General features: G+C 37.5%; 1 protein-coding gene across 1 annotated transcript in view; it reads right to left on the bottom strand.

Annotated features, from left to right (window-relative positions):
* Positions 1-362: 362 nt before the first annotated feature.
* The window catches only part of Tomm70a (translocase of outer mitochondrial membrane 70A), a 32,817-nt gene continuing 11,538 nt past the window's right edge, over positions 363-21,641 (bottom strand). The window contains exons 3-12 of the mRNA NM_138599.5: positions 20,114-20,240; positions 18,086-18,195; positions 16,715-16,863; positions 14,107-14,314; positions 12,038-12,172; positions 10,095-10,202; positions 8,747-8,863; positions 7,063-7,160; positions 4,951-5,073; positions 363-2,310 (exon numbers count right to left, since the gene is read on the bottom strand). Coding sequence (NP_613065.2) covers positions 2,157-2,310; positions 4,951-5,073; positions 7,063-7,160; positions 8,747-8,863; positions 10,095-10,202; positions 12,038-12,172; positions 14,107-14,314; positions 16,715-16,863; positions 18,086-18,195; positions 20,114-20,240 — 1,329 coding nt within the window. The 3' untranslated portion in view covers positions 363-2,156. The remainder of the gene's footprint in view (positions 2,311-4,950; positions 5,074-7,062; positions 7,161-8,746; positions 8,864-10,094; positions 10,203-12,037; positions 12,173-14,106; positions 14,315-16,714; positions 16,864-18,085; positions 18,196-20,113; positions 20,241-21,641) is intronic.

Here is a 21,641-nt window from a genome sequence, read left to right as displayed (position 1 = left end):
CCAGCTCTCCCTTATTTCCTTTTGAAGTTGTCCTCTTTTGTGTCCTCTGATGTTTATGGCTTTAGCTTACTTAAGTTCTCAAGTTCTCTCCATGGTTGAGACTATGATTAAACTACCGTGTGGAGTCAGCACGGAGAACGTAGCTCCATCATAACATATGACAGATGGCTTTCTAGGCTGAGTCTAAGACACAGATAAAGAATGAATCCTCGCAGGAAATTTCATGACCACACCAATAAAACCTTGTATATATCTATCTTCAAAGTTAGTTTGAATCAACAAGAAACTGACTGAAGAGGGTTTCAGTTAAAAAAACAAACAAATTTCCTATCTTTCTGTTTCAAAAATGGATAGAAAAGCTTGAATGTAGTATTTATTTTGTGAATTTACATGTGAAGCCATTTACAAAAGTAAAGATACAGACAGATGCAGCTTTCAGTGCAGTTTCAAACATGTTCACAACAAGCAAAACATTTGAGTATCTGGAATGACAGTATTGAACGGCACATGCTTCAGTGTTTCCTACCCTACCCCAAGAAAGAAGGGAGAAGAGTAGAAGATGTCCCTATTAATGTAAATACAGCCATGCAAATAAAAAACTTTTAAGCGAAGAGGTCACATTCAGAGATGTAGGACATTTCTGTATTTAAGGTTATCATCATTGGAGAATTATTTCACAACAAAATGAAGATCTCTCCAACTTTCCATTATCCCAGTCACCTTAAATTACATTAATTGTTCCTAATGATATCAGCCATAGGCTAACCAGCATCGTCCAAAAACTGACTTTATAAGAGGAGTCATTTCTAATATTTTCTAAAAAGACAGCATCTGTAGACAAAATCATTTTGGTTTCAGTGGGATAAAGCACCCTTTTAAAATAAGAGTGTAAAATGCTCCTTTACTCTCAACAATGTAAACTATAATTATAAGCAGGCTTGCTTTTTTAAAAAATCATTTTACTTAAATAAACCTCAACCTGTCCTGGATCTTGGAAACAGACTCAGTAAGAACACATCCCTCCCCAACCAGAAAACTCCAGCAGATAAGTAAGTAAAAGGATAGGCTGTGAAAGTGAGGAAGAGAAACAGCTTAGAGAGTCAAAAGAGGATGAGGTACAGATCAAAATGAACAGAACCAACTGTCAGCATCCCTGGAGATGTGGATGTGGGCCATCCGTCCTTAGAGGTGAAGGTCACCTCAATACAGAAGTACTCTATGTATTGGACAGCTCTGGAAATACTGGCTCAAATCCCTAAGTTAGCAGCCACAGCTACACCACTGAGGTTTCCATTTCAAACAAGTATGTCCTGGCTTCAGGACTGACATCCTTTAGAACCTTTACCAAATTTCTGTCACTAGAAAATTGAAGCTAATTAAATACTCCTATATATCATCACATGTACTCCACCTGTACGTGGGTTGCTCACATACACCCACTTTCATTTAAAAGCATACTATTAAATAGTACTTACTATGGAATAGGCACGGCCAAGTATATACATGTCTTGTTCATCTTACCTGCCTTGTTCAGTCCCTCATTAAGTCTTCCTGTACAAGTATCAATGAGAATATTTTGCTTCTGCATAATTTACTAAAGTTCTACAGAATCAGAGGCACTGTGCATGCTGACAATAGCTTAAAGTCTTTCAATTTTACTGAAATCCACATTGAAGCTTTTCATCCTTCAAAAAAAATTAAAAAGGATTAATTGAATACAAAAGAAGTATATTTTACAGCACTTACTATGTTAAAAACTAACATACTATAAAATACTCACATATTATACAAACAGCTATAAAAAAACAAAATCATTCAGAACATAATCCCCACCCCAATATTAAAAAAAAAAAACAAATCAACAAATCAAAGTTTTTATTTGCATGGCCAATTACTGTTTGTATTCTACAACTTTGTTTTAATATCCCTTTAACAGGTTCTAAGCTTTTGTTGCACAGGGAATAAAAGCTGCAAGACTGCAAACTTCCTTCAACAGCCACGCCCACTACACCTAAACATGAAACAGATGTAATGAATGACAACATCACAAAGGGACTACTAAGTTCCACCGTTCAACAATTTATGACAGTGTCTTCAGGGTTGAGTTGAAGAGGGGGTAAACTTCTTTGAAAAGAGTCAGTCTGTTTCCCCTGTGTTTATAATGTCGGCGGTTTTAATCCGTATTTCTTTGCTACTTCTGTCTGGGCATGGGCAGCATCACAAAGTGAATACAGATGAGCCATCTCCATTTCCGACTTGGCCAAGTTGATAGCTTTGTTGAACATGTCAATGGCTTTCTCCATGTTTCCTCTAAAAGAGCAAAAATTCAAAGATTCTTCAACAAGCAGTTCTTAATAACCAATAAAGTTTAACTGTGCTGCATGAAGCCTTCGATTGTAATTCTAATAAAACGTTTCTTTCATAATAAAAAGGCCTAGCACAGCATACTGAAAACACTAATGAATCCACCTTACACCCCAATATATTCATCTCCTCCTCTCCTCCCAGTCCCTCCTCCAACAGCTCTTCCCCTACTCCCTCTCCCCTTCTCCTCTGAGAAGGGGAAGCCCCTGTGAATATCCGTCCACCCTGGCACGTCACGTCTGCAGGGGTAGGCACATCCTCTCTCACTGAGGCCATCATGGCAGCATATTCTGCCTACATTATCTTGAATCCTTTGTTAAATATGGGAAGACTAGGGTAACTAAGTTGGTTACTTAAAAACCCTAATTTTCCTGGTTCCTAAGCCTGTATGTTTCTGGTCAAATATGAGGCTTCTGGCAATACAGAGCATTAGTAGCCCTCAAACGCTTGCCCCTTAAAGGACTGACTCCATACTCTTACTACCTTATCTCTCACCCCAAATGCCATGCAGTCAAAGGTCAATCCCAGTTCCCTGACCATGTCAACCCTGATCACAAAGAGCCTCAGGTTATTGTCTCTGTTTAACTCTGTTCAAATCCCTACCTTTGAGGGCCCACTTCAAATATAGTATTGTATACTCTACACCTAAGAACTAAATACTTCATTCCCAATATTCCTCACAGTTCTCTTGGGCCCATATACATAGGGAGACGACTTTACTAGCTCATTCGTACGTATCTTTCAGTTCAAGCAGCTAAGTACAAAGGTTAGTAATTGCTATCTGTTTTTGAATAAATGGATCAACATGCTATAGCTAATAAAACTTTCCTCTTACATTTAAGAGTGACTAAGTTATATAGTTACTAAGAAACAACTGATTAAGGGAAGTAGTGTTATCTATGTATGCAAGCATGTGCATAATACTTAACTAAATGCGTGTAATCCTGCAACTAAGATCAAAGTCAAGCCTAGTTAACTCAGTATCACTAAAGGTGGCCCATATTTAACTTCCTATAGTATATGGCTAACACAATGAACTATTTTTGGTTTATATGGATCTGTTTTGATAATAGCTAGATGACCTGCAAAATATTAGTATAACCAGCAATGCCAATCACTCAACTTTAAAGTAGGATTTAGATGAACATTTTTTTTTTTGAGACAAGATTTCTAGCCCAACCTTACCTAAAACTCCCTATGTAGCTCAAGAGAACCTTGAACTTCTCTGATTCTCCTGCATAACCTCCAGAGTTAGTTTAGAATCTGTCGCGTGGCCTGTTGTAGTGCTGGCGAATGAAATCAGGCTAGCTAAGCACTCTATCCACGAGGCCTGATCCCCAGACCTACAACTGACCTTTTTTTTTTTTTTTAAATTTCACATGCACCAGTGTTTTGCCTGCATGTGTGTCTATATGAGTGTGTCAGATCCCCTAGAACTGGAGTTATAGACAGCTGTGAGCTGCCATGTGGGTGCTGGGAACTGAACCCAGGTCCTCTGGAAAAGCAGCTCGTACTCTAACTACTGAACCATCTCTCCAGCCCCTAAAATGGCTCTTACAGTACAAAGAAAATTCCCTCAACCCTTGTCCTCTTAAGGTAGCCTCTATGAATACTCTAAATGTCAAGTGTTTTTATATGCACTAATCTAAGAAGAATCTAGAGCTTTGCTCAAGCATAATTATGAACCACTGTTCTATCAGTAAAAGAATTATTTGTAATGACACATTAACATAAGAAATGGTATTTGTATATACCTGCCATCAGAAGAATCACATTTTTTTCGTCAGTCTTTTGGAGGAAAGAGAGCCACAGGAAGAGCAGACAATAGGTAATTAAGAGGACTTATCCTGGATCTTGACAAGTGATAGTGGCAAGATTAGTGCCTGACATCAGCAAAGTATGGACTCAAGTCTTGTCCTCAGTCATGTGTCACAGTGTGACTTTGTTAGCCTAACTGGCCTGGGCATTAGTTTCTGTACACCTCAATTTTATCTTGGGATCACTATAAAGATGAGTTTAGGCCAACAGAATTGCGATCTGGAAGAGACTGAAGACCAGTACTTAAGGGGCATAGTCTACTACATATATAGTAGCCAACATTAAATGTAGACCGTAAGGGCGACTGTGGGTAAATATTTACACTAAACAAGTTACAGGAAATCAGACTTGTTTAAAAAAAGTCCAACTAAACCGGAGGTTTCATGAAAATTCAGCGGCTCAGCTTCTTGGCTGGTTGCTTCTTTGTAGCGGGATCCAGATTCCAATACAGCTTAGCTATCTGTTCCTTGTTATCTGACACTGACTAAACCATACTTCAGGTATTTCTGGCCTTCCCACAGGAAGGATAAACATGAAAAAGAAAATCATACACAATAAAGACCTAGTTTCACCTTGTAAGGCACAAGCCGGATAGCTTTTATAAGTGTAAGTAAAATGAGGCAAATCCGAATTCCCTAATTTTTAGGGAAGCCTGCATCAAAAGTACAGCAAGCTTTAAAACTGTAATAGATATTGGTTTACAAGCCAACATACGTAATGAGAACCAAAGACAATATTACGTCTCTAAGAAGCAGCTTGATTAGTTACCTCTGCACTTCAATAGTCCCCATGGTCTCATATGCAAAGTCACATTTGTTGTCAATTTCAATAGCCTTGCTGATAAGCTCCAAACCTTTATCCAAATCTTGCTTCCACTGAAGTTGAAGTAAACTGGATTGGAGTAGGGTGGGGGAGACAGTTAGACGGACCCAATACTGATAAACATATAAACGTATGATTTGGGCTCTGTTCTCAATAAACAAAACAATTTATAAGGAAAACAAAGACTACAGCAGATCACACTGAAGGCTTCTGGTCTCTATTTCTGATGTTGAGTGCCTGGCCACAGATTTGTAAGTCAGGACTCAGTATTCCTTTTCTCTATTTCTAAGAAACAGAGACAACTGATTTTTGTATGCAGATACCAACCCTGTTTCATTCCCTTCCAACTCCTGCCCTAGAACCAGTCTGACTCCTGGGAGCAAGACCTAGAGAAGACTTTTGTGGGTTACAGTCTCTCTCTCTCTTTTTTTTGGTCTCTTTTCTACTATGCTAGTGGCACTGGCTGATTTCTAGTTGTTTACTCAGTCTGTTGTTTCAGTTGTGTTTGGCTCTATTTCATGGAAATAAAAAGTATATTAAACCCATCATGAAAAAATTGTTCTGAAAATTAAGGCATCTTCTCCTTTTACTCTGATAATATAAATTACTTTATCGTTATAAAAATAAAATTGTTGCATTATTTTCAATTTACTGACTATATTATAAATTCTGAATATCATACAATCATTTCAAAATATTAAATGTAAAAAAATACTTGTTTTACAGCCTTTATATTTTTCCCCATTTATGTGCATGTTTGGTTCTGTGAATGTATGGTGCATACATTCAAGGGTTAGTAGAGACCAAAAGAGGGTCTCAGATCCCCTGGAACTGGATCGAGTCACAGGCGGTTCTGAGTTGCCTGACAACACGGATGCTGAAAACTCAATATGGGTCCTCTAGACAATAAGGCCTGCTCTTAGTTGTTGAGCAATCTAATTTCGCTAGTCCTTTCCAGCCTTTAACTTTTTTTTGTTTTGTTTTTTTAGATACAGGGTTTCTCTGTGTAGCCCTGGCTGTCCTGGAACTCACTCTGTAGACCAGGCTGGTCTCAAACTCAGAATTGCCTGCCTCTGCCTCCCAAGTGCTGGGATTAAAGATGTGCGCCACCACCGCCCGGCTCCAGCCTTTAACTTTATGTCACTATTTTTATCTTAAATATCACCCACAGATGTATATCATAACAAATACAAAAATTATTCTAAGCTTTCTAATTTTTTGAGAAAGTTTCTCACTAGCTCAGGTTGGTTTCAAACTCAAGATCCTCTGCCTCAGCTTCTCAATACTTAATATTTTAGTCTTTAGACAGCTCACTTTCCTGCACATATATGCATGCATGTCTGCATGTATGTGTGTATATACATATGTGTATACACATATATGTATATATGTATATATATGTCACAAATTTATCTTACGAATGGCCGTTATGACACATACTTTAATCCCAGAACTTGTAGAGCAGAAGAATGTGATCTCTGTGTGTTCAAACTCAGCCAGCAATACATAGTGAAAATGACTCCAAGCACACACATTTGCATTCTTAAAGAGTTCTACACAATGTATTATAATTAAAATTACTAGTCTTACATAATTAGTCATAGCAGAAATACTATGAACTTATAAGCTCACTGGTCAAATTGAGAAGTAAAATAATATATTTGTTTGAATGACACCATTAGGCTGTGTATCCATTGGTTCTGCCACCAATGATTACTTTATACATTTTGTTTAATAACTAAATTCTCCCTTGTTGGGTGAGTTAGGGCGGCTGAAACAGACAGCAGACTGTCTCAAACAAGGTAGAACGTAAAGATTGTTACCCAAATTATTTTCACATCTCTACTGTGGCAAGTACATATCCAAGTTCACACATGCACACAGATATCACAAAGATATGCACAAAGATTTAAAAAAACCCTACATAGTGCAATAAATTGATCAATTGATTGACAGGTCTACCATTATCTGAATCATTTCTGTAAGGCTGAAATATTGTATTACTCTGAAAGAGATTTAGAATTTTATTGAAACAAATAGAACCAGAAAAATACATACCCTTTATGAACATAAGTTGTAGCATTATCTGGTTCCAAATCAATACACTTATCATACATTTCATCAGCTTTACCAAACTGTTGTTGATCTGTTAATGCCTATGTGAAGAAAAACTTTAGTTATATATATTAATATAATTGATAACTTGAAAATTAAAAGTATATTCCTTATTAAGTGTTAAAATTTATGTATTCACCAGGGCTTGTAGTTAATTAAAGCCAGTTTAAATTTTATATCGTAATGGAATCAAAGGGTTTGGGAAACAGTAGTATACAGAAGAGCCTACTTTTAATGACAGCTATATCAATAACATTTTCACAAACCTATACTTGTATTTATAATTTATCACACTAATATTAAGGGAACTAGTCTAAAGGATAGTCATTTTAAAGGGTACAGTATAAATATGGAAACTGCTACTGCTGTGGCTGAAGAAGACTTGCTCTTACAGATGCTATGTTGTGGTTTAACTTGGGAGGAAGACTTACTTTCATGGACACTATGTTACAGTTTAACTTGGGAGGGAGGGACTTGCATCTAAGCTGTGAGAGTTAATAATTTATATAATTTTTGTAGCAGCTATAGAAAACAAATTTTAAATGTAAATACTTGCATGTAAAGTTACATTAAATTTTCAGTGAAGTTATGCCAGTTCAGATTTTTGAAGAAACATCCTAGAAATCAAACCCATTCAAAGGGAATAGAGAAATGTGCAATTTGGAAACAGGCTGCAAAAAAGATCTTCCCATATTACTCTTTCACTAAAGGGCAGTGATCTTTGGGTGTTCTGTGGGGTACAGAAATTTATACTCTAAACTCCTGATTTCTATGGCAAAGGTAAGGATGATTACTATCCAGTTATATTATAAATTCTTATTTGTCTTCATTTAGCTTTATATAGGTTTACACAGCAGATGCTCTTATAGTTAATTTTCATGTGTAGTGAGCAACGTTTCATTTTTATAAAGAAATGGAAAACACTAAGAATCAAGAGACAGTGACTTCCAGGTTGGGTCATGTCCCAGATTATGAGCTGATGGCCAGTGACATGTAGGACACATTGGAAGAACAGTTCACAGAGATCAACTTCCCACAGGCCTCCTTCAATAAGGCCTCCAAGTCGTTATGAAATGTCACTAAAGAGCATGAAGGGAAAAAGCTAGCAATCTCACCAAGGGATTAGGAAGGAGTCTAGCAAAGCTGGCAAAACTTTAATATTTTCTATTTCTGTGATAATTCTGGAAAGCCCTTAATGTTTCCTTTTGTAATTAAAAAAAAAAAAAAAGAAAGAAAGAAAAATTAGAATCTGGGCCTGGTGGCAATCTCAGCACCTGGGAGGCCAAGTCATTCCTGATCATAGGCTCAAGGCCAGCCTGGATTGATTGGAGGTTTAAATCTTGCTTTTTGTAGTTTCAACTCTAAAACAGTAAATCTTCAGGAATTTTAAAGAAAACTTGGTGGTGTATTCCTTTAATCCCATAGGTGATGGATCTGAGTTCAAAGTCAGCCTGTTCTATATAATGTCAGCCAAACTTACACAGTAAAATAAACATACATAGAAATAAACAAGCAAGCGAGTGAGTGAGTGAGTGAGAGCGAGCTCCTGGAGAGATCAGGCTAGCATAACTCCATGCTGGATTCAGCTTACAAATGCAGCTCTTAAAAATTGTTTTTTTACACTTACCTGGGCATAAAGTGCATAGCCTTCAGCACATCTTGGAAATTTCTTTATGATCTCTTCAAAACCTTTCATAGCTGCCTGGACTTGCGAAGAATTGTTTGCTGTATATGCCTGGCGATACTATTTAAAAAAAAAAAATCAAAACATTCTAGTTAAAGAGCTAAAAAAAACAAAAACAAAACTGGAATCTTTTTTTTAAAAAGTTATTTATTTATTTATTTATTTATTTATTTATTTATTATTATAAGTAAGTACACTGTATCTGTCTTCAGACACACCAGAAGAGGGCGCCAGATTCCATTATGGGTGGTTGTGAGCCACCATGTGGTTGATGGGATTTGAACTCAGGACCTTCAGAAGAGCAGTTAGTGCTCTTACCCGCTGAGCCATCTCACCTGCCCCAATTTCTGGAATCTTAACATATTATACAGACACAGAACATTACATAAGCATTTTCAGAAGAGCCGATTACCTACTTATCTACCTACCTTCCTTCCTTCCTCCCTCCCCCCCTCCCTCTTCCTTCCTTCCTTCCTTCCTTCCTTCCTTCCTTCCTTCCTTCCTTCCTTCATTCCTTTTCTTCCTTGTGCAATGGATTAGGAGGTGCGGCCTTTTGGAAATATTATGTCCTTGGGAGTGGGCTTTGAGGCTAGGCCCACTTTCTCCTTCTTATGGGTCAGAGGTAAGTCCTTAACCACTGCTCCAGGACCATGCCTACCTGCCTTTTGCCCTACTCTCTGACATGACGATGATGGACTAATCCTGTACAACTGTAACTTCCCTGGTTATGGTGTCTCTTCAGAGCAATAAAAAACTGAGACATGTTAACTAAGCATATAGATGACATAATTTTGATTTACTTTTCTGTAGTGCCAAAATTCAAAACTATGCCTTCACATACTCTATCACCAAGATATATCCCACCTATAGACTTTTTAATATAATTTCATTTGCATCTTAAACTTGTAATACCTATGACACAACTTTCTTTAGAGGGAAAATTAAATAGCAAAAGCAGTTAAGTCTTGTCATAACTATGAATTATTTCCTCAAATGATTTTTGACTCCTTCATACTAGTTTATGGTAGAGAAGTAATTTTGCTGTAAACCCAAGAGCTGGGTGTGCAAAGCACAGCTTTAACAGCAGCAGCAGCAGCAGCAGGGGAGGCCGGGCAAGATGGCTGAGTCCAAGGCCAGTTACACAGTGACTAACACGCTCCCGACACTTTCCTCCCTGAGGTCACCGTTTTGAGAAGAAACCAGATGAGTCTGTAGACAATACAATCCTCACTTTGCTGGATACTATGAAATACAAATGTGCATATGAAATCACAAGTTAAAGGGCACCTACCAATGCAAAACACTTCTGAGCCTGCGCCAAAGCAAACTTTGGTCTTAATCTGATACATGCATCAAAATCCGCCACTGCTTCTTCAACCAGATCCAGCAGAATTTTCAGCTAGGGAAAGAGTACATAATTAAATGCAATAAAGTAACAGGCTCAGTGTTTAAGTTTATACCATGCTTTTCTTCTGTTGTCACAGTTAATGCTCAGCAGTTAATTATTTACATAAAATTTCTTTGCAAGAAAAAAGTCACAATTTTCAAACGTTAAGACTGGTGTCTGATTTAAAAATAAAAGATAATTCTTTTTTTTTTTCATTGCAATTTGGATAAAAAAAATATACACAAGAAAAGAAGAAGGAAGACCAATGGATGGATACTTTGTTCCTCCTTAGAATAGAGAACAAAATACCCATGAAAGGAGTTACAGAGACAAGTTTGGAGCTAAGAGGAAAGGATGGACTATCCAGAGAAAACCCCACCTGGGGATCCATTCCATAATCAGCCACTAAACCCAGACACTATTGCATATGCCAGCAAGATTTTGATGAAGGGACCCTGGTATAGCTGTCTCGTATGAGGCTATGTCAGTGCCTGGCAAATACAGAAGTGGATGCTCACAGTCATCTATAAGATGGAACAAAGGGACCCCAATGGAGAAGCTAGAGAAAGCACCCAAGGAGCTGAAGGGATCTGCAACCCTATAGGTGGAACAACAATATGAACTAACCAGTACCCCCAGAGCTCGTGTCTCTTGCTGCATATGTAGCAGAAGATGGCCTAGTCGGCCATCACTGGGAAGAGAGGCCCCTTGGTCTTGCAAACTTTATATGCCCCAGTACAGGGGAATGCCAGGGCCAAGAAGCAGGAGTGGGTGGGTAGGGGAGCAGGGTGGGGGGAGGGTATAGGGAACTTCCGGCATAGCATTTGAAATTTTAAATGTATATAAAGAAAATATCTAATAAAAAATAAATAAATATAAAATATCAAGTGCTTCTGTACTTAATTTCAAAGCCAATTAGACCTTTATATAATTATCACCCAATTAATTACAAGATATTAAAAATAAAGATGGAAATGGCAAGAATTTTTAAAATGCTATTTCAACACTTTATAAACACCTTTCAGAAACACTGGACCACAATCTCCCCTACAAAGACTTCAAACCAGGTTCATCTATCATCCCAGTACTCAGGCTGTTGATGCTGGAGGAGAGCTCAGATGAGGTTGGACAACAAGTGAGCCTTAGGTCTAATAAGTAAATATATATGTTTTCAGTTAGTGTAGAACTTTTCCTACTTCACTGTAATAAAAGAAGGCATGCTAAGCAAACTAGACAAGACTAGGTGTATTCTGGGTGTTTGGTTTCCTGCATATGTGTGGGTATCTTAGCTCCCTTTAGCTCCAGTTTAGACCTGATACCTCTGGCTTCCCTGGGAGCCTACACTAATGTGCATATACCGCTACACACACACACACACATGTACAGAGAATCATGAAAATGTTTACTAAGTAGGACTAGTGTGTACTCACTGAAAGCATATAAAATACAGATGAACACCCCAAAAGGCTAGCTGATTCGCTAACACATTTTTGCCTTCCCTTTCTTCTATATCATATGATTATAAATCTTCAAGATGTAAGTAAACAAAGGTCAAGTTAAGAGTTCACATGTAGCCTGGAGTGGTAGCACATGCCTTTAATCTCAGCACTCGGGAGGCAGAGGCAGGCGGATTTCTGAGTTTGAGGCCAGCCTGGTCTACAGAGTGAGTTCCAGGACAGCCAGGGCTATACAGAGAAACCCTGTCTCGAAAAACCAAAACAAGCAAACAAAAAAAAAAAACCCAAAACAAAACAAAAAAAAAAGAGTTCACATGTTGTAAGAAAATTTCAAGAAACCCTGCAGAGTAGTTATCAAGCACAGCTCCAGCTAAGATCAGATCTACCCACCTGTCCTCGGTGGTGATAAACGTCTGAGTTCATAGGATCGATCTCGGCAGCCATGTTGAAGTCCTGAGTAGACAGCATAGGTTGTTGCTGCTGCATGCACATGGTGCCTCTCTTGATAAGGGCATTTGCTCGAAGCTACACAGCCAAAATGAGAGAAAGTACCTGGTTAATTTTAAAACCCAATTTAGATTAAGAGAAAAAAATTCTGTAATGCCTACTATAAAGTTTATCCTTTTAAAGACTATACACAAGGTTTTTAGTATAGTAACTAAATATTGTTAAAGGTTGGTTATTACAGATTTCGGGGCATTTTTACTGTACCTAAAGAACACAACACATGTAAGCACAACACTTCTCATCCAAGTGCCCAGAAACTACTTACCTCTAATCCACACACTGGTATATTCTGAATGTTTCAGATATCCTATGTCTTTTTCTGGTTTTCATGTAGTATTTTCAATGTGGTATTTATTAATACTCTTTTTTATGGTATAATATTTCAGTGTAGATATTGGACATATGGGTTATTTCTACTCTTTTGAGGGTCATGATTGATACTGCTGTCAACATTCAGAGGTGTGTGTGTGTGTGTGTGTGTGTGTGTGTCTTAAACTCTCTGCGAGCAGCATTGATAGATTACACGGCAACTCAATGTGTTAACATTTTGAAGAATAGCCAAACTAATTCCTAAAGATTCTTTATCATTTACATTCCTACCAGCAACACAATGTCCCAGTTTCCCTATATTCTTAGCCAGTACTTATTACATGTTGAGTTACAGTCTTATTGCCTGTGCTTTCAATTTTTTAAAAATCAATTACAGTCATTATAATAGGAAAGAAGAGGCACTTCAATGAAGCGTTGGTTGAAACTGCCCTAACGGAATGGTACTAGGACACCTTTTCATGCTACTACTGCTCATTTGTAGAATATTCTTTGGTGAGTTATACAAACTTTTTGTGCATTTTTGGATTAGGTTTCCTTTTTACTGTTGAATTCTAAGTTTTTTTCTTGATTATAAAGAACCTTTCATGAATGTCTTTCTTCCATTCTATGGAAGGTGTTTTCAGTTTTTGATACTGTCCTTTTAAGCACAGGCTTACTTAAAGCAATCCTCCAACCTCAGCCACCAAATATAAGTCACCATGCCTGGCTCAAAAGCTGATTTTTTTTTTTTTTTTTTTTTTGGTTTCAGCATCTTTTTATCTTTTTCATTTTAAAACTTTTAATATTATTTTTTATATATTTTTCTTTTCACGTTCATTTATTTACTCTGTGTGTGCCCACACATGCTCACAGGAGGACACTTGCTTGAGCTCAGCCTTTCTTCTATCGCTTAGGCTCCAGGGAATGAACTCAAGTTTTCAGCCTTGGCATCAAGTTCTTTATCTTGATGGAACTTTTTGATTTCTGAAGTTATATTTTAGGTGTCATATCTCAGAAACCTCTTCCTGATACAAGATAATAATTTTTCTATGTTTTTCCTATGAGTTTTATTTTTAGTTCTTACATTTAGGTTTCTGGTTTGTTTTTTAGGCAATTTTTATATACAACAGACAGTAGATACTATTACTCTTTGCTGTTAAAGCTAACAAGTCATGATCATGAACTCAGGCATCTTCAAGGCAACAATGCATACACTTTATAGCAAATACAATGTAAGAAATTCAGTACTTAGGACATCGGCATGAAAAGAGATTAAGGAAAATTTTGTAGGATAACTTCAGTATGAAAATTTAATTTCTAAAGGATTTTAACAATATTATCAACCACACCACAGTCGCTATTATCCAAAACCAAACTTTTACAGTATGCCATGGCCACAAGAGGGATCTGACAGTACACTAAATGCTCTAGAAAAAAAGTTGTTTATTTTCTTGCCTGAAGATAAGTATTACTGCTTCAGACTCACTGCAACAATATTACTATATGTAGACTCCTCAAAATAAAAATATAGCCTTTCATGGAAGCCCAAGTGAAATGCTAAGGTATTGAGCAAAGCAACGGCCAAAGTAACCATGGTCCCGTTCTAACTTTTCACATGCACACACATTTCAAAACGGACCTACCTTCACATTAGCTTCCTTCAAACTGATGACCTTATCTAAGTCAGGCTTGGCCGCGTTGGCACTGCCAATAAGTAGGTAGAAGGTGGCTCGCAGAAGTAATGCTTCTGCCATGTATTTGCCTTGAGCATCTATTTCCTTTGAACATTCACTTATGATTTTGTCATAGTTTTCTTCTTCCATATATTGTTTAGCTTTCAAATACCCAGAACTGAAGATGAAAGCAAACATAGAAAAATAATTACTAAGGAGAGAGAGCGAGCGCAAATGCTAAACCCTGCTACCTTTGGCACTCAATCATCACTTCCTTCTCTATTCTTCAGTCAGTATGGGACTGGAACTGGGGTTAGAGATTAAACTGCCTAGGAGTTCTTAATCAACAGGACTTTCTTCATACCTTCAAAACACAGTTTTCAAGTGGAGACAGAGTCACTGGCAGAATCCTTATGCTAGTACTTGATTCAGACATTAGCTACTGTAAGGTGAGCTGATTAGAACGTCACTCTTTGAACACTGATGAGGACCTTGTCTTACCTTTGGTCTGGGGCATCAGTATAACTTAACAACTGTTTAAGGAGTAAGGGAAGGGAGGAAGTAGACATAATCAAGTCAAGGGGAGTGGCCAGATGTGTTTTATACAGTTCATTGCAAAGACTAGAAGTTAAAACACCAAAGTGCCGCAAATAGATTTATTATTCCACCTTAAAGGTAGACCTAGAATTAACTCATGTCAGGGAACTCTTATTCACCCAACAAGCGATCTTGCAGAGTCCCTAGAACAACCTCTCCTTTTAAAATACAGTGAGTACAGTTTTTGTCTGCTTTTTGTTGTTTATTTTCTGTTTTAAACAGGATTTCTTTGGGTAGCCCTGGCTGTCTTGGAACTCGCTCTGTAGATCAGCCTGGCCTTGAAGCTCAAGAGATCTATCTGCCTACCTCTGCCTCCCAGTACTGGGATTAAAGGCATGGGCTCCCACCACAGCCCAGCTACAACATTCTTCTAAGATGATGACTGCTACAGGAGGTACTTAATGAAGGTTTCTGACAGAAAAAAAAAAGGAGTCTACAGGATTTCTAAGACATTTGATATATGACAGTTGTACATTAACATGGTGTGAAAATGATATACTTTAGAGGTATATACTTCAAAATTTTTATTTTGCACTGAAGTAGAGACATGGGATACAACCCTATTCATGAAGTCACAGCTCAGAATTACCCACAGGATTACAAGGGTAAAAAATTGTTTCTCTGCAGTGTGCTATATTGCTCAGTAGTTAGGTAAAGTAAATGCATATTTGACTTAACATGTTGTCAACTTACAATGTATTTATAAAGGTGTAACCCCTCATAAGTTAAAGAGCATGTATATTAAAGAGCATTGTAAATTAAAATACAATTTCTCATTTCATTTGTTATAGTCTAGATAGAGAAAACTGGTATGTGATCTTTAAGAAAAATGATATCAAATTCTTCTAACTTCTCTACCTTCACACTAACTTTATTTTTTTGCTTAGGTTACCAGGGTAAGAAAACAGGAACAATTATATTAAGATTTGATTGAACGTAACAAGTTCAGTTAGTGGGTTAACTGAAAATATGCTAAGTAATTACACAGGTCTCTAAATCTTATAATAACCCTGTAAACTGAGAATTAGCAGTAGTGGTGTCATCAAAACATGGTGACACCACAGCTTGGAGTAAGACAGAAATACAAACTGCGAACTACAGCAATGGCTTCAGTCTGAGCTCCTGTGAGTTTATGACTTATATCTTGTCATCTCTCACCATAGCTGATAGAAGGTGATTAACTTTATTCTAGTTTTTAATAGGATGAGGACTGTTTATTGTTTCTGTATTACTATTAATAAAGTTATGTGAAATCTGAAACAAGTATTTCCCAACTGACTTTCTGAAACATTACCTACCAACTAAAATGTACCTATCTTGGTATAATTATACAGATTTCCTTAAAACTCAGTTGTGTTTTAATACAGGGAATACTATTTCCTTTCCTTCCATACACATTAATAAATACCCAATTAGCAACACTACTACCTTATGTTAGGGAGGAGTTACCCTAACTGAAAAACACAAGCACTGACTAATATGAATGTGCAGGCTTAGATGGCATATATATTATATCCCAAGGTATCCAGTTATAAAGGCATGTGTCTTTTGACTTCAGCTTTTAATAGTATAAAACACAAGATTGTCACTGTCCTGAACAAGTAGAAAAAAAACTGAAGAAATTTGTAGCATTTCTAAGCATTCACCAGCTTACAAATTAAGAACTACCCTGCACTTAAACATTTAGAATTTAAGGTAGCACTTTCAAATTTGTCTTCTAGCCACATTAATTAACTTAAGGGGTGTTTTCTTGATAATCTCATTAAGACTACAAAAGCAGGACGACTCTGACAGAAAAATCTGAAATACCAGAGAACTAATAGGTATCTGCTAGAAAGAGAGGTATATATTATAATATAAATTTAAGGTTATATTCAACTGTATCTGTACATAGAGTTCCGAGGTGACTGGGCGCCTACTGCGGTCCTGGCACATTTCATGGCGCAGCCCACCCAGCAGACACTGCGCTCCGCATACTCACTTTTCTTTCACTTCTAAAGCCTCTCCCTCCTTGTCTTTATCTTCATCAGACTTCTCTCCCTTAAGCATTGGTTGAGAAATTATATCATCGGTGAAAGAACTGAAGTAAGATTTAATAAACTGTGGAGATGGCATCAGAGGTTCACGGTTCTGAAATTCAATCATGTTTAAGCTTCTTTTTAAAGTGTGAAAATACTAATCAAAGCAGCAAGTATACTACAGAATAAAAATGACTTAAAACAAGTGAATTTTCGTTTTCAAATTAATAAACAATATTAAGCTCTAAGCCACAGGATAAGACTGGGAATCCAACATGTTTCATGGGTGATTTAAAAAATTTACTTACAAATTGTGGAAAGGCAATAAAATTCTGAGCCCTAGTGCAGTTCAGTCCTATCGCCCTTGGATTCACTCTACATGTTAATACATGAAAGCCTATGTCAATGAAACCTGCTAAGTGTTGTTTTGAGACAGGGTCTCTATGCACACTAGCCTGTCTTTAACTTACAATCCCCTTGTTTTACCTCCCAAGTAATGGAACTACAGGCATGTGCCAACTAAGCCCAACTGTATAGATTAGTTTCAGAGATTATCATGTCAGGAAAGGAAAAGAGAACAAAGGCCCTGATATCCCTGACACTTAGCAGTTCATCTTTGGTGATTTTTAGCTAAGCTCTCACTCTTCCAGCACTCTATTTTCCCCTCTAATACTTAATATCAGCTCTTTTATACTTAACATCTGTTCCAGTAAAACAAAACCCTGAAGGAGATGGGACCATGACTTTTCTCTCTCCCCTTCTTAAAAGACTAGGGTCTTGTTTTATAGCACAGGCTGGCCTCAAATTCCTGGTGCTCCTCCTACCTTAGCCTCCCAAGTACTTATATTGTAAGAGTCACCAGCTTAGATCTGGGACCACATAGCTGTATCCATTGCTCTGTTGAATTAAATTATGTCACTAATGTTCATTGATATAATTTACCTTTAAAAACTAATGATACAGAGCAAGAGCTGGAAAGTACTTTTCTACAAAAGTTCAGGTGATAGACAGTTTAGCCATTATATAGCACATAGACTTTGAATTCTGTAACAACCACTCAACTATGTTGTAGCAGCACAAAATAGCCCCAAGCAATATGCAAGCAGCTAATATATAGGAAGCAGATTGGATTTGATCTTTGGGCTGTTGAGTGACAATTCCTAATACGTAAAATGTTTCTTTCAGTACAGTTTTAGACTTACTGAAAATTGATATGCTATAACAACGAAAGAGTATAGGAAAAAGAAACACAAGCCAGTTTTAATTTCAGTTATCATACACAGTATGTCTTGGTTCAAGCAGCATTCAACTATTACCAACTCACATTAATTTACCTTGTATTTTTCTTTGGCATTCTCTTTCCCAAGAAGTTTAAGAACTTTATCAGCTAACAGCATGCTCTGCTCATTTTGAAACCCTTCTAATATACACACAGCAGTGACGTCTGGAAAAGACAGAAAACAGAAATTATGGAATTATTGTGAAAATGACCAACAGTGTCAAATAGGTACAACTGAATTACAAAAGGTGAAACTCAACTAAAAGCATATGGAAATGTTTAATTTTCAAGGAACTGTCACTACTGTACTTGGCTGGGGTTTGTTTTCCTCAGCTGTGAAATGAGTGTGCTTATCCTGTTTAATTTCTGATGGCTGTTAATGGTCTAATATTCTGTAGATAGCAAAGAAAACAAGGAATCCAGAATATTTCCTTCTGGCTAGTAACACAAGGCAAGTGAACACAGTAGAATCACATCTTGCTATGTGGCTTAGGCTGTTACCATGTTATCAAACTCCATCCAATAAATCCTCTTGCCTTGCCTCCTAAGTAGCACTTTAAAGGCCTTCAATTTATTCTGTCTCCACAGCTACTTTGCCACAGAGCTAAAAAACATCCTCAAAAACACCACTTTCTACTGGTTATGCTATATACAGCTCACAATAAAGTGGTTTGAAATTTGGAAGATCGGAAGTTCCCATCACTTATCCAGTCATTCCAAGTATTCAAGCAATAGTGGTGACCTCTCTTCTTAAGCTCCACTCTTCCTAATCCCACGGCCTTACTCTCCCAAGCAAGTCCGTCAGCATCACTTTTCCTAGCTAACTCTGGCTAAGCTCCTTTCTTATGCCAGTTCTTTGATCTGAAACTACAACCAGCCTTTTCTCTGACAATTATTTTTACCAGTAACTTCAAAACAGCATTCCCATTTCAAAAACATTCTTCAACTATCATAGGACATCACAAAACTTAAATTTTCTAGCATGATCTAAAACACCCTCATCGTTTTAAAAGACCCACTCCTTTAATAAAACAACAGTAAAGCACTTAGGCTCAGCTCAGTGGCAAAAGCATGCTAAGCGAGATCCTGAGTTTTATTCCCCAGTATCAACCCCAGAAAGTTATCAAAAGAGTAATTATGGCTAAACTTTACTGCTGACGGTTTTTAAAGGACACGCAAAAAGGTACTGAAAGTACTTTTAGACTGTAGAAATTGTACTTTGGTTTAGCATCACATCACTTAGACAAATGAACTTTAAAAGCCTGTGACCTGCACTTTAACTGCAGTTTTGGAAACCGAGATAGCCAATTAGAGGCAGAAGTACATTTATAGCATTTTCAGAGAATGACATTTTCACTTGGGTTTTATAGCAATCACACAATCTGCAACTGTGTATAAAATGTTTGAAAATATGAAGGAAAAAAATGGTTTCCTTAATAACTCATCTCCAAGTTATTTCACATTTATACAAGAAAACAGCTTAAAATATGTCAACACTAACCTGCTAAAACTACTTTTCTGATTTTCTTAGTCTTTTTTTTTTTTTTTTTCCATTTTTTATTAGGTATTTAACTCATTTACATTTCCAATGCTATACCAAAAGTCCCCCATATCCACCCACCCCCACTCCCCTGCCCACCCACTCCCCCTTTTTGGGATTTTCTTAGTCTTAATACTCATGAATAACTTCTCAGTTCAGGGTGGGTATGGTGGCATATGTGCCTTTAATCTTAGCACTTGGGAGACAGAGGCAGGTAGATCTCTGTGAGTTTGATGTTAGCTGGTCTACACAGTGAGTTCCAGGACAGCCAGGGCTACGAAGAGAGTCCATGGCCCCCCCCAAAAACCAACCAACCAACCAACCAACCAACCAACCAATAAATATTACACAGTGGCAAACAGAGATAGAACTTACGTACCAGTAATTTCTATTTAATTAGAGAACAAAGTCTCAACCGTGGTGTAGTTTAACCCTGAAAGACAATTAGCTGATCTCTATACTCCCAAGACAGTTTCATATAAATTTACTAGTGACTCCAAAGCCTTCAGTATTTTTCCTAGGAAAATACAGAAATGCCCTCACCTTCTAAACACTCCTTCTTATTGTCTAGCTTCTCATGGGCTTTTGCACGTCTAAAGAGGGCTTTCACATATTTGGGATTAAGTTCAACAGCCTTTGTACAATCTTGGGCCACTTCTTTCCATTTTTGCTGTAATTGAAAGCATGAAAAGAAAAAAGAAAACAGTTACACTGAAAACAGAACTGTTCAACAGAATTGAGTTTTCAAAACCTGACAGGCCAAGTGTTAAAGAGTTTCTCAATGAAACTATTTCCAATTGTAAGAGTAACAACAATACACAAAACCCAAAACAAAGGAAAAAACCAAAAACAAAAACCCTCCCTGTCTGCCTGCCCCCCTCCCTCCCGAACACTAGGCAATAAAGATCTTGGCTTTGTCTCCACCTTCCACCTGCCAGCGGCTTTGTGCTGCCGGCAGTTTTCACTCCTTCAGCACTACTGATCTGGATCCACACCGTCCCCACGCCAAGGTCTTACTCTTTCAGCTGTTCCTTCTCTGCAAACACCCACCTCAGTTCTGATGCATCCTAAAACAAGGATGCATGTTCAGGTTGTTACTTCTTACAGTTACCTCCCACTTACCAGCAATTTGCCATCAGTCCACCTTGCCATCTGCCTGCTGTCTACTTACATTAATGGCTGCCCACTCTCATTTGATTTGACTGAATTCTTCCATCTATTTAATTGCTTCATGCTGCAATGTTCAAGCACTCACCTCTCTTCTTCTTAGGTGACTGTCTAGCTTTATATAACATCTGTAGCCTGGCCACCCTGCTAAATTACAGATGTGTGTTAAACTATCTGCTATTAGCTGTCTCTTTCATCCTGCACCCTGATGGAATTAAAATTCTTGTCTTTACGTTTCATACCCAATGCGATAGCCAACTTCGCTGGTCTTCAGCTTTCCCTTCTGTGTTGTTACACACATGCTCCTCGCCCTCCTCAGTGCTGACAACACAGTGGAGACTAGCACACTTAGCTCAAATGCAACTCACTGCCTACAGCCTCTTCCTACTCGGTCTCTGCTTACCTCACTTTCATTTCTCTGTACTCAGGGAACTTTTACTTTGGCAAACACTAGATGCTGGTCTTCGAGCAATTTCATATCTTAGTTAAAGTATACTGTTGTATTACATAGTCTTTAATAAGAATGAATGATTTGGATATACTGATATCAAAACTGTACAAGACATGCTAGTGACAAAAGCCATGGACTATCAGTGTGTGTAAGAGGAACTCATTGTTTTCTTCCTTTTACATATTGTAGACAAAGAAAACAAAAATTAAACAAATGGTCTCAAAGTTTTGTGTGTGTGGGCCGGTAGGATCACTATGCAACTTAACTTAAACTATCTGGTTTTATTAAAATTTATAGAATTTGTCTTTAGTTTGGCTATCAACACTGAAATGAAAAATCCTTATAATTTCAAATCAACTTCAAAAAGTGCATTACAACTGAGTAGAATTAAGTGAGACTTTGATAAACAGAGGAAAAGCAATGGAGTACAACGGAAACAACCCAGAGTACATA

This window comes from Mus musculus, chromosome 16 (assembly GCF_000001635.26).
Source record: "Mus musculus strain C57BL/6J chromosome 16, GRCm38.p6 C57BL/6J".
Classification (NCBI taxonomy): Eukaryota; Metazoa; Chordata; class Mammalia; order Rodentia; family Muridae; genus Mus; species Mus musculus.
Note: the sequence above shows the minus strand (reverse complement) of the source record. Positions and strands in the feature narration are given on the sequence as shown.